At 40.1% G+C, this 14,189-nt stretch overlaps 1 protein-coding gene across 1 annotated transcript; it reads right to left on the reverse strand.

The window, feature by feature from the left end:
- Nucleotides 1-79: 79 nt before the first annotated feature.
- LOC138960938 (uncharacterized) lies at nucleotides 80-12,749 on the reverse strand. The gene is made up of 12 exons (XM_070332569.1): nucleotides 12,612-12,749; nucleotides 8,259-8,492; nucleotides 7,312-7,462; nucleotides 6,755-6,862; nucleotides 6,250-6,405; nucleotides 5,765-5,788; nucleotides 4,833-4,943; nucleotides 4,060-4,205; nucleotides 3,329-3,589; nucleotides 2,086-2,230; nucleotides 1,328-1,468; nucleotides 80-998 (listed from the first exon to the last, which is right to left on the reverse strand). The coding sequence occupies exons 1-12, from the start codon at nucleotides 12,747-12,749 to the stop codon at nucleotides 982-984; spliced, it is 1,632 nt and encodes a 543-aa protein (XP_070188670.1). The 3' UTR covers nucleotides 80-981.
- Nucleotides 12,750-14,189: the final 1,440 nt, after the last annotated feature.

A 14,189-nucleotide genomic window follows, 5' to 3' on the forward strand; every position in this document is an offset into this window, starting at 1 on the left:
AGTTTATTAAACCTCCATGCATGTGTTGAATAACACGTAGAAGTTCACTGGCACCCATACACATAAGGAAAAAGAAAGATAAAAGTTCAGACATATATGTCAGTCATAATTTATTCAAACAATAATCACAAGTGTATCACAGTTTATTACATACACGGAACTGTAGTTTGCAGGAGAAAAAACATTCGATATGTCTTTCAAAAAGATGAGGGACAACAAGAATCAAGTTTGAGGAAAACCATAACTGAAAACGAATGACAGTACATTATTTTTCAGCAGCTACACTTGTAAAGAAAGTAACGATGTCCCAACGTCCAATTCTTAGTATGAAGACTGAATTGACCAAAGTGATAACTGCCGATTTGGTTCTTGTAGATAATAATAATGAGATATAGTGTGAACCACAGTAGACTGTACTCTCCGCGCTTTGCATGTCAACTATGAATAAACACCATAATGATGCACTTAATAAGAGAAAGAAGCAATCACATATAAATAAAACCTGACATATTTCAATAGTGGAAAAAAGGTGGGGGAGGGGGATGCTTTGGGGGATCGGAATGTGAAAAACCTCACAGCAGCATACAATTAAATGTACATAAGATTCCAAAGTTCTGTACAGAAAAAAGTTTTTTTTAATTCAATCGTAAAATATTTCGGAATGCATTTACACTAGTCAAGAGTTATAATTGATCACAGTCCCCGTATCTACAGTTCCTTTCGTTCTGTGCTTGATTAAGCACATAGCTTGATTCAAACGTAATGTTTAAAATGAAAGTTATTTGCTCTTTGAGGTTCTCTGAGTCAAGCTTGACAATGCATCAGACCAGGGTTTTATTTTTCCTCCTCTTCGTGGTTGCATCAGTGGAGTTTCGGTGAAGCACAAATATTCTCAAAAACACATCATGGAATGTTCAGTCTTGCGGACACACAGAAATTACACTCTTCTTTCAGGTATTTATGAGGCTTCTTCTTCTGAATTTATCTGGAAGGCACCCCTGCAAAACAGGCGAGAAAAAAAATCGTTGAAGAGGAATTGTGCAATCAAACCAGCAAGTGTGAGACTGGAGAGAGAGAGAAGAAAAAAAAAGAAAGAGAGGAAGGGAGAGAGAGAGAGAAAGATGTGCGTGCACACACAACACACACACACACACACACACAAAGACACGCAGTCTCTCTCTCACGCACACATTCTTTCATAATTATACACACTCTTTCATACACGCTCATACACGCACACACACACAACACATACATACACACAACACATACATACACACAACACATACACACACACACACACATACACACACACACACACACTGACCTGCAAGCAGCCCCGCTTTATGAGGACGAATGATTCCAGTGGAGGCAGGAGGCTTGTTGGAAATGAGAACCGCTCCAGGCGCACGTCCCACAGTGGGGCTGCCTTGGCTGCGGTTTTCATACTCATAGGCAGTCATCACAGGTAATCAGGGTTAAGGAAAAGAAAGAAAGTGAATTACGCAAGTTTAACATCTTCGAATGTTCAGTCTTGCGGACAATACACTGAATAAATCAATGCATACAAATTAAAAGAAAAGAGTTCTAATAATATTCTACAGCTCACCCCATTCTATCACACCTATCAAACAAATATCACTCAGTTTATAGATGCCCAGCTCCTTCATAAAATACTGAAAAGAAAAATAGCAAGAGAAAATGTAAACTTTACATCCAACCACAAATAGACACATTCTTGAAATAACTCTGTCGTGTTTGTAATAGTTGTGAAAAGAGTGAATTAACCCTTGCTTTTAGTGATTGAACACTTTACAGGCCAATCACCAGTGAGGGGAGTGTCTGAAAGACGTGGACAAAAAGCACATGTGGATTGAATGTCTCACTAAAAGCAAGGGTATTCACTTTTTCACAACCCACACAAACCCGACAGAGTTATTTCCCATAATATACTGAGGTAAGAAATAGGACAAATAATCTGTCCCCAAAAAATTCGTCATAATATTGAGGGAGCCGTAAAATAGAGGCGTCGTTAAGGGAGGTACCACTGTATTAGCTACAGCAAACAACTGCCAGCAAGGATATTGGCTTGGACAGGCACATGGAGCATGTCGGTCTCTGTGGTGATCTCCAGATTGTGGCTGATGGTACCGACGCCAGACTCGCCCTCCACGCCCACAGCAATGGCGTACAGCTCAAGGCAAAGCTCTGCCTTCATCCCTGCTGCCACCTGGTGGGGAGAAAAGAAGTTCAGAAAATGTCACATAGAACTTTTTTTTGCAGGACAGTGGAACCCCCCTTTTAAGACCTAGAAAATTCGGAGAAAATCGGGTCTTAAAAAAAAGGGAGTCTTAAAATGGGGGCAATTGTACAGAGGTTATGACCAGAAAGTCTGAGAAAACTAGTTCTTAAAAAGGAGGGAGTCTGAAATTGGGGGAGTCTTAAAAGGGGGGTTCCACTGTACAGCAAAACTGTTTGTGATCAATACAGCTGCCGTAAATTGAGCCACTCATCTGAAGCAAACTGCAGTCTGCCTTCTCTGAACCCCATAATTAACGCAAAAATCTCATCAAAACACAACAGCAGAGAGTTTGTGGTAATTGAGACAGCTGGACAATTACGGTTCATATATCAAACTTAAATAACACTGACACCCCCCCCCCCCCCCAATTTTCTTCCTCTGAAAGGCAATACCAGTAATGTAACAGACAAACACAAAATTGTTATCAGAATATATTAGCAGTACTACCAATATGAGATTTCTTATCAGGCTGCTCTATATGTGATCGCATCCCTGGCGGAATTATGAAGCGAGCTCACACACACAAACACTCTCTCGATCACCCCCAACCTAATACCTCTGCACCCTCCCCTGCTAAATAACTTCAAAAAACAAACAAACAACAACAGTACAAATCACCACAAAACAGAGAACTTACAGCTACAGTTTTTGTAGATGACCGCAAGCCCTGTGGGGAGCAGGGGCTGACGAAGTTATGAAGTGAGCTCACACACACACAAACACTCTCTCACCCCAAACCTCTACACCCTCCTCTGCTAGATAAAAAAACAACCAGTACAAATCACCACAAAACTGTACAAAAATACAGTAGAAATCACCACAAAACTATACAAAAATACAGTACAAATCACCACAAAACTATACAAAAATACAGTACAAATCACCACAAAACTGTACAAAAATACAGTAGAAATCACCACAAAACTATACAAAAATACAGTACAAATCACCACAAAACTATACAAAAATACTTTACAAATCACACACAAAAATACAGGACAAATCACCACAAAACTATCAACTTACAGCTCCAGGTTTGAAGATGACCCTGAGCCCAGTAGCGGGCGGGGGCTGGCGGACTTTGAAGCGGCAGGAGTCCACGCCCGTATTCTTCAGGTGGACAAGGAAGGCATAGGTGCAGCCCTCCTTCAGAACCCCAAAGTTGACCTCCTCTGGGAAGACGTTGAGGCCCTGCATCTGACGCAGCTTGGCCACTCCCTGCTGTGTGGCGCCCACCACCCCTGCGTTCCTCACGTGGCGACGGACAGGGTCTTCGATCTGGATGTACTGAAACAAGTATGGCAAGACATTAAGGAGTTACATGTAGTGAACTTTTGCGGGGATAAAATCAGCTGAATGCAGTTATATTTCGCTGCAATTGATCTGTCTCTCAAAGTAAATCTGCAATATTTTGGAAGCTTCAATGCTTGTGTTGCAAAAAGATCTGTACTAACTTCTGATCACCAAATAAAAACAAAACAAAAATAAAAAGTCTTCCATTTCAAAGTTTAAAAAAACCCACAACTCCAGTGGAGGGTGGGAAGTATATTACAAAAATAATTATATAGACAACTGCCATGACCTGACTCAAGACACTTCTTTTCTTCTTCTGCTTTCAATGGGCTGCAAATCCTGCATACACTAGTGTTTTTGTATGAGCCCATTTTCTATGTATATACCATGCCCCCGCCACCCCCCGTCATTTAGGCAGCCTGTACTCTGTTTTGGGGGGATTCAGAATACTTATAAACCCTTACCCGGATGTTGGTCTGGGCATTGGGGCGTCCTCCAAGAATGGAAGTAGGAAGAGGCACAGGCTCTGACCTTGGCTCGCCAATAACGTTGAACTTGAGACTAGGTGTTAGGAGCACCTCTGTCTCCGTTTCCAGGAATTCTATCCCCTCTGTGGGAAGAGATGCAGAGATAAGAATTAAGACTGTCATTGCAGAAAAATACACACACGCACGCACACACCTGACTGCATGCAAGCATAAGCTAATGACTATTAAAAGAGTGTTCCTCCTGTAACCCTTTGCAGTAAAAAATGTATCTATGTTAATCTTAAAAATAACAACAGTGAGATTTAATGCTGATATTTTGTTGTCTCAAAAAGGAAAGAAAAAACCCCAGTAAAAACAAAATCTGAAGCAAAAAACAAAGCTACAAAACTATCACTAAAAAACAAAGCTACAAAACTATCAGATGAAAACAAAAAAGGCATGTACTTTTGTGAATTAAGTATGTGGTGTACAGTAAGTGCTACAAAGCAAAATTAGCACTGAGTCATGTATTCACTATTTTTTGGTCTGTTTATGTTTACAAACTTTGACTAAACTTCACATGTAATCATAAGCAGTTTTCTAATGCAAACCCCCCCCCCCCCTTACTATTTCTATCAACAATGACTAACTAGCAAAATAGTTTACAAAAGCAAACAATATCAAGCATGCTAAATTAACTCCACAACATTCAACACCTCTTGGAAGACAAAATTCACAGATGAAACAAATCAAAGGGAGGCAACTCTTACTCTCTTCTTCAAACGGGTGCTCAAGAATCATGGGGTATTCTCCCCTAGCGAAGATTTCAAAATCTGAGGGAGTTTCAGCATAACCACCAGCCATTTTGGGTGTGGGATTGACTGCAAGCAACAGTAACACCATGCTAGCGTGCAACGAAAACTAAGCAAATCAAAAGCAAGACAGAAAACAAACAACAACAAAAACTTCACATTTCTGTGTGAATTAACTATGAGTGGGGTTCCTACAGAAATGTTACAAAATCTATGCATAAAAATAAAACAATAATCCAACATGTTAACCCAGAATAAAGACGTACTGCTCTGTGCAAAAAATAAAATAAAAAAAATAAAAATATAAAACACAGAGAAAATAAACAAAGAACACCAAAATAAAAAAGGTCAACATGAACAACATTGTGAAACAATTTTTAAAAAGAAAATAGCCTGATTACAAATAGACAGTTTATATACCTTTCTGGTTTGATGAGGCATTTTCTACACAAGTGTCAAAAGCAGAAAAAAGAATTCTTCCAAATTCAGCTCAATGATAATGAACACCCCCCCGAGCCAAAATTATAAATAAAAAAATTACAAATCACCAGAGGAATGGGAAAAAACCCTGTTTGATGAACAAACTGATTAGCTAGTCCAAAAAATTAAAATAAACAAAAACATGCAATTAAGGTTAAGTAAAAAGTTAAGTATTCTCCCAGTAAAATAAAAAATAAAAATAAAAATCTACAGAAGAAAAAGATAATAAAAAAAGACTGCAAAATAACAACCATGTGCAGCTAGTATTTCCCTTTTCATTCTCCTACAAAAATACATCTAGAAAAAAATAAACAATTGAATTGATATAGAAACTCATGAAAATGCGTGAGACAATTTGCATAAAAAGAAAGAAAATGGAAAAGAAGAAAACTGACTAAGTTTGTTTGTACCTGAGTTATTTGAAGAATTGTTCTCTACAAGAATGCCAAAGAGAAGAATGTTTAGCATTCGGGAACATCAAGTTCAATTATGTTTCTGCTTTTGTGTTGTGTGTGTTTGCATGTGCATGTGAATGTGACACAGTGTGTGTGTTTGTGTGTCTGTGTGTTGTTTCAGCGAGTATGTGTATGTGTTCTCTGAGTTCTCTCAGCTACAATAATACTGCTAGGAAGAAATCACACATGAATATAAACATATCACCCCATAAAAGTCATCACATTTTTGATAAACAAGATGACAAATTCTTCCTCACTGGGACTGATTATTTCCTGCAAATACAAACTGAATTGTCTTACTGAATTCTGTTTTAAATTGATGTGTGGTATTCGCGAATTCAAAAAACAAACATCAGCACACTTTACCAACACTGGCTTGTTATGCCCCATGGTTAAGTCAATTCTTGTTCATGTTAAATGAAAGAACCAACAACACTCACCTGGTCTGTCACCAACAATCTTGCTGGCTTTGGCAGGAGTGGGGTTCTTTGGACGCAGGGGTGCTGGTGACCCTTGCCCTGCGGCATGTGCAGGGGTGGGGTTGCCGGGTCGAATCCCGCTTGGGGTAGGGCCGTTCATTTCACTCATTGTACCACCTGGTTTTGAGAAAGATACAATATTTTGAAAAAGTGGATTTGAGAAAGTGTACAATATTTTGAGAAAGATAAGATATTTTGAGAAAGTGGTTTTGATCAAGTATAAGATATTTTGAGAAAGACAATATATTGAGAAAAAAAAGTAATGTTAAAACTTAAATGTAGTTCAGTGATACTCCTGCACTGTCAGTCATTATAGTAATTTGAGCTGATTTGAAAAAAATAAAAAATGAAAAGAACAGAACTTAGTAAGAACGGCAGCAACCTCCCAGTGCATATAGTCTTTGATGACACCCCCTTTCAAAAACAAGAAAAGTAAACAGCTCTTCTCTTTGCCTGTCAGACCTACCAGCAAAAGACAGGGGAGTTTCTGGAGCCAGCTTGCTCCTAGCCATGGTGGCAGGGGAGTCGGATCCTGCAGCGGAACGATCGCTCATCTGAGACATCAATGGCTGGGCTGGAAAACACAGGGGGGAAAACTGTAAGCAGCAATTTGGCTAGACATGCATTTTCAGAACAAGTTTATATCAAAGTACAGTGGAACAGGCAAGACAGGCACAAGCCAGGGCCACTGCAGTCATCCAATCAAAAAGCCACCACACAGAAACACACACGACATAGACAAACAGACATGCACACAGAGAAACAAACGTTAAGATAAACAGACACAGGCATCCAGCCAAACAGCCATCACACACACACACACAGACACAGACAAAGTTAGATACTCAGACAGACACACACAACCACACACAAACACTCACAATCCTCCTTTCCCCCCCCCCCCCCCCCACACACACACACAACCCCCCAACACACACACATCACACAAACATACCCCCCTCACACACACGCACCCCTGACCAAAAAAAACATCTCCCCCAACATACACACAGAAAGACTTACAGTGTAGCTGCCTCGTCATGTTGAATGCAGGGCTGTTATCAACATAACCGCGCATGTCTGTCAGCTGTCCAGTGTCGGCTCGCACAGCCTCCGTGCCGTCACGGCGGGGATCCTCACTCAGTTCCTTCAGAAGCTCGTCCATGTCTTTGGCCTGTACAGCAGCAGCAGCATAATTTGTCAAAGTTAATTCTTCTCCATTCTTCACATACTAACAGGCTGTCCTCAATTGAGGCCCAAGGTGACTTTCGCAAATTCTTGTTCCCGAAAAGTCCATGCCAAATTAAACTTTGTGCAGCTTCAATCAATCAATCAAAATGAGACTTATATCGCGCGTATTCCGTGGGTACAGTTCTAAGCGCAGGGATTATTATTATTTTTTTTAATTTTTTTTTTTTATTTTTTTATTTTCAAGCTTCGTGAAGTAGACTTTGTGAAGTCAACTTGGTCCAATTAAGGGAATGGCTTTAAAAATTAATGACTCACCTATTGTGTTACTAAAATCAACCTGCCCAATCACAAGGTCTCTGCATGCATGAACACAATGGTTTTCATGAAAAAGAACAAGCTAGATAAGACAATGAAAGAAACTTATAAGCATTAAATAGAAAAGAGAACAGAGGCAGCCGGAAAACATGCAAAATATAAACGGAAAAGACAGAAAATTAGGTTGGAATGAGAAAGAAATAAAACAAGAAAAGGTAAGAAAAAAGTCCTTGAACTTTAAACCTTGATCAGTGGGAATGATCATGTGAAAAAGTAATCTGGAAAAGTAAACCAAGGAAAGTAAGAAACAATCAAACATATTTTTATAACCTAATGATTTGAAAAACGCACACACGCACATATGCAGTCATGAACACACACGCACACAAACACACCCATACCTCCCTCTACCCCCCCTCCCCCCCCAACCCAAAACCCCCATAAACAAAAGCTGAGACTCTTACCTGGGTTAGCAAGAAGGCTTTGCCCATCTCGCTGTCAAAGTAGGAGGCAACCTTCTTGCCGCGCAGCATGGCACGCCCCTCGGCCTCCTCCGTCAGTTCTCGCTGATCCCTCTCCCAGTCGGCTTGCGTGCGCTTGGGCTGGGGGGTGACCGGAGGACTGGGGGGAGGAGGTGCAATGGCCTTCTCGTAGGTTTCCTTGATGAATTCTGGTGGAGACAGAGCACACAGTGAAACCTCAGTTTACAGACCCTATACAGTGAAACCTCAGTTTACAGACCCTATACAGTGAAACCTCTGTTTACAGACCCTATACAGCGAAACCTCAGTTTACAGACCCTATACAGTGAAACCTCTGTTTACAGACCCTATACAGTGAAACCTGTTTACAGACCCTATACAGTGAAACCTGTTTATAGACCCTATACAGTATCATATCTATATGTTTTTGGAATCAGGAACCGACAAGGAATACGATGAAAGTGTTTTTAAATTGATTTCATTGATTAAATTTTTATATTTTTAATTTTCAGAGCTTGTTAATTGTTTTTCATTCAAATATAACATATTTATATGTTTTTGGAATCAGGAAATGATGAAGAATAAAATGAACGTAAATTTGGATCGTTTTATTAAAAAAAATTTTTTTTACAATTTTCAGATTTTTAATGACCAAAGTCATTAATTAATTTTTAAGCCACCAAGCTGAAATGCAATACCGAAGTCCGGCCTTCGTCGAAGATTGCTTGGCCAAAATTTCAATCAATTTTATTGAGACAAAAAAGGGTGTGACAGTGCCGCCTCAACTTTTACAAAAAGCCGGATATGACGTCATCAAAGACATTTATCAAAAAACCGAAAAAACGTCCGGGGATATCATTCCCAGGAACTCTCATGTAAAATTTCATAAAGATCGGTCCAGTAGTTTAGTCTGAATCGCTCTACACACACACACACACGCACAGACAGACACACACACACACACACACACACACACACACTACACCACGACCCTCGTCTCGATTCCCCCTCTACGTTAAAACATTTCGTCAGTCAAAACTTGACTAAATGTAAAAAAACAGCCATACTCGGGTGGAGGTCTGGCGGCACTGAAGAAAGCTTCTGTTTTTGTCGAAGCGCTGTAAATAAGTAGAAACGCTGCTTTGAGTTTTTTTGTAACCCAAGATCCCAACACTGAAGAAAAGCACGGGGGTAAAAGTGCACCGGATGACCCTGTGAACCCAAACGACATTGTACGAAGACCCTGTAATCCCGCTGTCTGTTTGGCTAATGGGTTTTTCTGTCGCACTTAGCACAGTGACTGTCATCCCAGAGCAATAAACACATGATCTATAGCGTCTGCACAATGCATGGCTTACCAACACTGCCTGTACGCTGCAGGTGTCACGCTGAGTTTTTCAATTGGCGAACCGCAGCAATACAGAAAAAAACAAGTCGCGTAAGGCGAAAATACAATATTTAGTCAAGTAGCTGTCGAACTTACAGAATGAAACTGAACGCAACGCAACGCAGCAAGACCGTATACTCGTAGCATCGTCACTCCACCGCCCGTGGCAAAGGCAGTGTCCTTTCTTCTTTATTTGGTGTTTAACGTCGTTTTCAACCACGAAGGGTTATATCGCGACGGGGAAAGGGGGAAGATGGGATAGAGCCACTTGTCAATTGTTTCAAAAGCACTAATCAAAAATTTGCTCCAGGGGCTTGCAACGTAGTACAATATATGACCTTACTGGGAGAATGCAAGTTTCCAGTACAAAGGACTTAACATTTCTTACATACTGCTTGACTAAAATCTTTACAAAAAATGACTATATTCTATACAAGAAACACTTAACAAGGGTAAAAGGAGAAACAGAATCCGTTAGTCGCCTCTTAAGACATGCTGGAGAGCATCGGGTAAATTCTTTCTCGTCCCAACCAATATGGGACTCCCCCTAACCCGCGGGGGGTAGGCAGTGTCCGTGGAATTGACAAGAAGAGCGGGGTATTCGTTGCGCTGAGAAGGATAGCACGCTTTTCTGTACCTCTCTTCGTTTTAACTTTCTGAGCGTGTTTTTAATCCAAACATATCATATCTATATATTTTTGGAATCAGGAACCGACAAGGAATAAGATGAAAGTGTTTTTAAATTGATTTCGAAAAAAAAATTTGATAATAATTTTTATATATTTAATTTTCAGAGCTTGTTTTTAATCCGAATATAACATATTTATATGTTTTTGGAATCAGCAAATGATGGAGAATAAGATAAACGTAAATTTGGATCGTTTTATAAATTTTTATTTTTTTTTTACAATTTTCAGATTTTTAATGACCAAAGTCATTAATTAATTTTTAAGCCACCAAGCTGAAATGCAATACCGAACCCCGGGCTTCGTCGAAAATTACTTGAACAAAATTTCAACCAATTTGGTTGAAAAATGAGGGCGTGACAGTGCCGCCTCAACTTTCACGAAAAGCCGGATATGACGTCATCAAAAAAATTTATCAAAAAAATGAAAAAAACATTCGGGGATTTCATACCCAGGAACTCTCATGTCAAATTTCATAAAGATCGGTCCAGTAGTTTAGTCTGAATCGCTCTACACACACACACACACACACACACACACACACACACACACACACACACACACACACACGCACACACACACGCACACACGCACGCACATACACCACGACCCTCGTTTCGATTCCCCCTCGATGTTAAAATATTTAGTCAAAACTTGATTAAATATAAAAAGATTTTTTTTAAAAATAGGGGATGAGGGGGGGGGGGGTAGATGGGGGGAGGGATAAGACCATGGAACTAGTTTTTAGAAGTTATGCAATAAAACATTTAAACATTGTAGGCTCAGACCACTTCGCCGTATTTAAACTTAGACACCGTACGTTATTAGACGCGAAAGTGCAATACTTATAGGCTCCAAGCCAGCTAGGCCTACCGTGCACCCCCCTCAGGATCCAGCTTCATTAGGCTAGAGATATTCATTGGGGTCTACTGAACACGTTTTAACAAGTTCGCCACGAAAAAACTCATTCCCACTACTACTTATGCCCCTTTGTTTAAGGGTACCCCCTCGAACGCTAAATTTATCTGTGAAATCACAACAATGCACAGCTGCAATGAATGAACAGAGAACCACTTTTTTGAAATCAAAACAGTTAAGTTGATCATTAATCTTGTAAAAAATACCTATTACAGTGTTTAATGTTTAATAGGTTGGCTGTAGTGATGCTTGATAGCCGCGAACCGTCATTTTCACGGTGCGCAAAGCTTGTCAACTTTGATGAGTAAAGGGTTTCAACAAATTTGGGTTTTCTGTTCCATTTTTTAGAAACTACAATGCCTTTGGATAATTTCAAGCCACATTTGGAATTCCTGAGAGGAAGTGTTGCGACACCAGATGAGATATTTCTCCCCTACCCCCTAAACGTGAAATTTTAGGAAAATGTCAAAAAACATTTTTCTTGGAATATTCATTATAGCTTCTCACTGTTCTCCAATACAATAACAAAAGTAATCACATTGACAACTAAAACAGTTCTTTTGTCCATCTTTTGATAGAACTAAAACATTATTATTCTCTTCTCAAGACTGAAATTTAAAAAACAAAACAAAATGTTCAGATATAGACATCTATTCTAACTGTCCCTTACATATAATGCTCTTGCTTCATAGTTTCCATATTAAAGGTAAATGATCATAAGAAAGACAATATAAGAACTAATATTTCTTCATGTAAGTGCAGAATGTTTGCTCATAAATGCAAATGTCTTATGAATCAATTTCAGCTTTATAGAAATAACATGAAAAAGTCATTGCAAAGAACTCTGTCAACTTTTCTTTCAAACACACACACACACACACACACACACACACACACACACACACACACACACACACACACACACACACACACACACACACACACACGCGCGCGCGCGCACACACACAATCTTAGACTCTTAGGAACAGTGGTGCCTCCCCTTCTCCTTCTCTCCTTCCTCGTGAACCTCGGTGAGCAGGCTATCAATAATTGTCTGTGTGAGAACCAACTCTTCATTTTCTTCAGTCCAAAGAGGCTCAAGGATTTCATTGTTCAGCATCCTTCCATGACCATCATTGGGGTTGGGAATCTCTGGGAGTGGCAGGTGAGCGCGCTTCCATGTGGCTGTCTGGTAGTTGGCCCTTCTTGCATGTTGTTTGAGGCTTTTGTGGCATAGAAGGCGCTGACTGAGTTCTTCTGCAAGGGCAGCAATAATGAGCAAACGTAATGCCAGCATAATGCAAAAGATTGAAGAACACGTCCCTCCCTGTCTGGGCTCTTTACTTTGATGGTCTTGTAGCCTTTTTGAAGGCCATACTGACAGTACAAGATGATTCTTGAGTCTGTTTCTTCTTGGCTAGATGTGAGATCATTCAGTAGTTCCCTTTCTGTCTTGATACCAGACAGCGACGTGTTCTTCATTCTCTTGCATTATGCTGGCCAGCTAGGAGAAATCACATTGTTCTTTGACACTGGCAAAGCAAATAGGAAACGTTTGCTCAACATCGCTACCTTTGCAGAAGAACTCCCGCGACCTCACTATTCTGTCTTACTTTCTTTCTTCGCCTTTACTGGCTGTTACTCAGTCAGCGCCTTCTATGGAAAGGGAAAGGTATCCGGTCAAAATCCTGCAGCAGAAACCGAAGTTTGTGAAAACATTCAGAAGAATGGGTGAATAATGGGAGATGAACAAAGAGCTGCTGGATGTGCTGTAGAAGTTCAAATGCTCAATCTACAGTTTCACAGTGTCGATGCAGTACGCCACCAGATGCTGGTGGAAAAACGTGACTCAGGTGGAGTCATTCGAACGGATCTGAACATTTACCTCGCCACATTTCCGCAGAAGCAGCTTGACTCAGCAGGGGGGCCAGCACTGGTTTCCACTCAAAACAATATTCGGCTTTTTGTGAAAGTTGAGGCGGAACTGTCGTACCCTCATTTGTTGATCAAATGACCATCAAAAAAAGAGCCCAGAGAGCGACGTGTTCTGCATTCTCTTGCATTATGCTGGCCGGCTAGGAGAAATCACATTGCTCACATTTCTGCCCTGCCACAAAAGCCTCACATAACATGCAAGAAGGGCCAACTACCAGACAGCCACATGGAAGCACGCTCACCTGCCACCCGTAGAGATTCCCAACTCCCCTGATGGAAGGATGCTGAACTATGGAATCCTTGAGCCTCTTTAGACTGAAAAAATGAAGAGTTGGTTCTCTCTCAGGCAATTATTGATAGCCTGCTCAATGAGGTTCACAAGGAAGGAGAGAAGGAGAAAGAGGCACCACTGTTCTTTGAAATTCTGTGCAATGACTTGTTCATGTTATTTCTATAATGCTAAAATTGATGCATAAGACATTTGCATTTATGAGCAAACATGCTGCACTTACATGAAGAAACATTATTTCTAGGATTGTCTTTCTTATGTTAATTTATCTTTAATGTAGAAACTATGTAGCAAGAGCATTATATGTAAGGGACAGTTAGAAGGGAATCCTTGAGCCTCTGTGGACTGAAAAACAAGTCGCGTAAGGCGAAAATACAATATTTAGTCAAGTAGCTGTCGAACTCACAGAATGAAACTGAACGCAATGCCATTTTTCAGCAAGACCGTATACTCGTAGCATCGTCAGTCCACCGCTCATGGCAAAGGCAGTGAAATTGACAAGAAGAGCGGGGTAGTAGTTGCGCTAAGAAGGATAGCACGCTTTTCTGTACCTCTCTTTGTTTTAACTTTCTGAGCGTGTTTTTAATCCAAACATATCATATCTATATGTTTTTGGAATCAGGAACCGACAAGGAATAAGATGAAAGTGGTTTTTTTAAATTGATTTGTACAATTTAATTTTGATAATAATTTTTATA

This window comes from Littorina saxatilis, linkage group LG3 (genome assembly GCF_037325665.1).
Source record: "Littorina saxatilis isolate snail1 linkage group LG3, US_GU_Lsax_2.0, whole genome shotgun sequence".
In the NCBI taxonomy this organism is placed as follows: Eukaryota; Metazoa; Mollusca; class Gastropoda; order Littorinimorpha; family Littorinidae; genus Littorina; species Littorina saxatilis.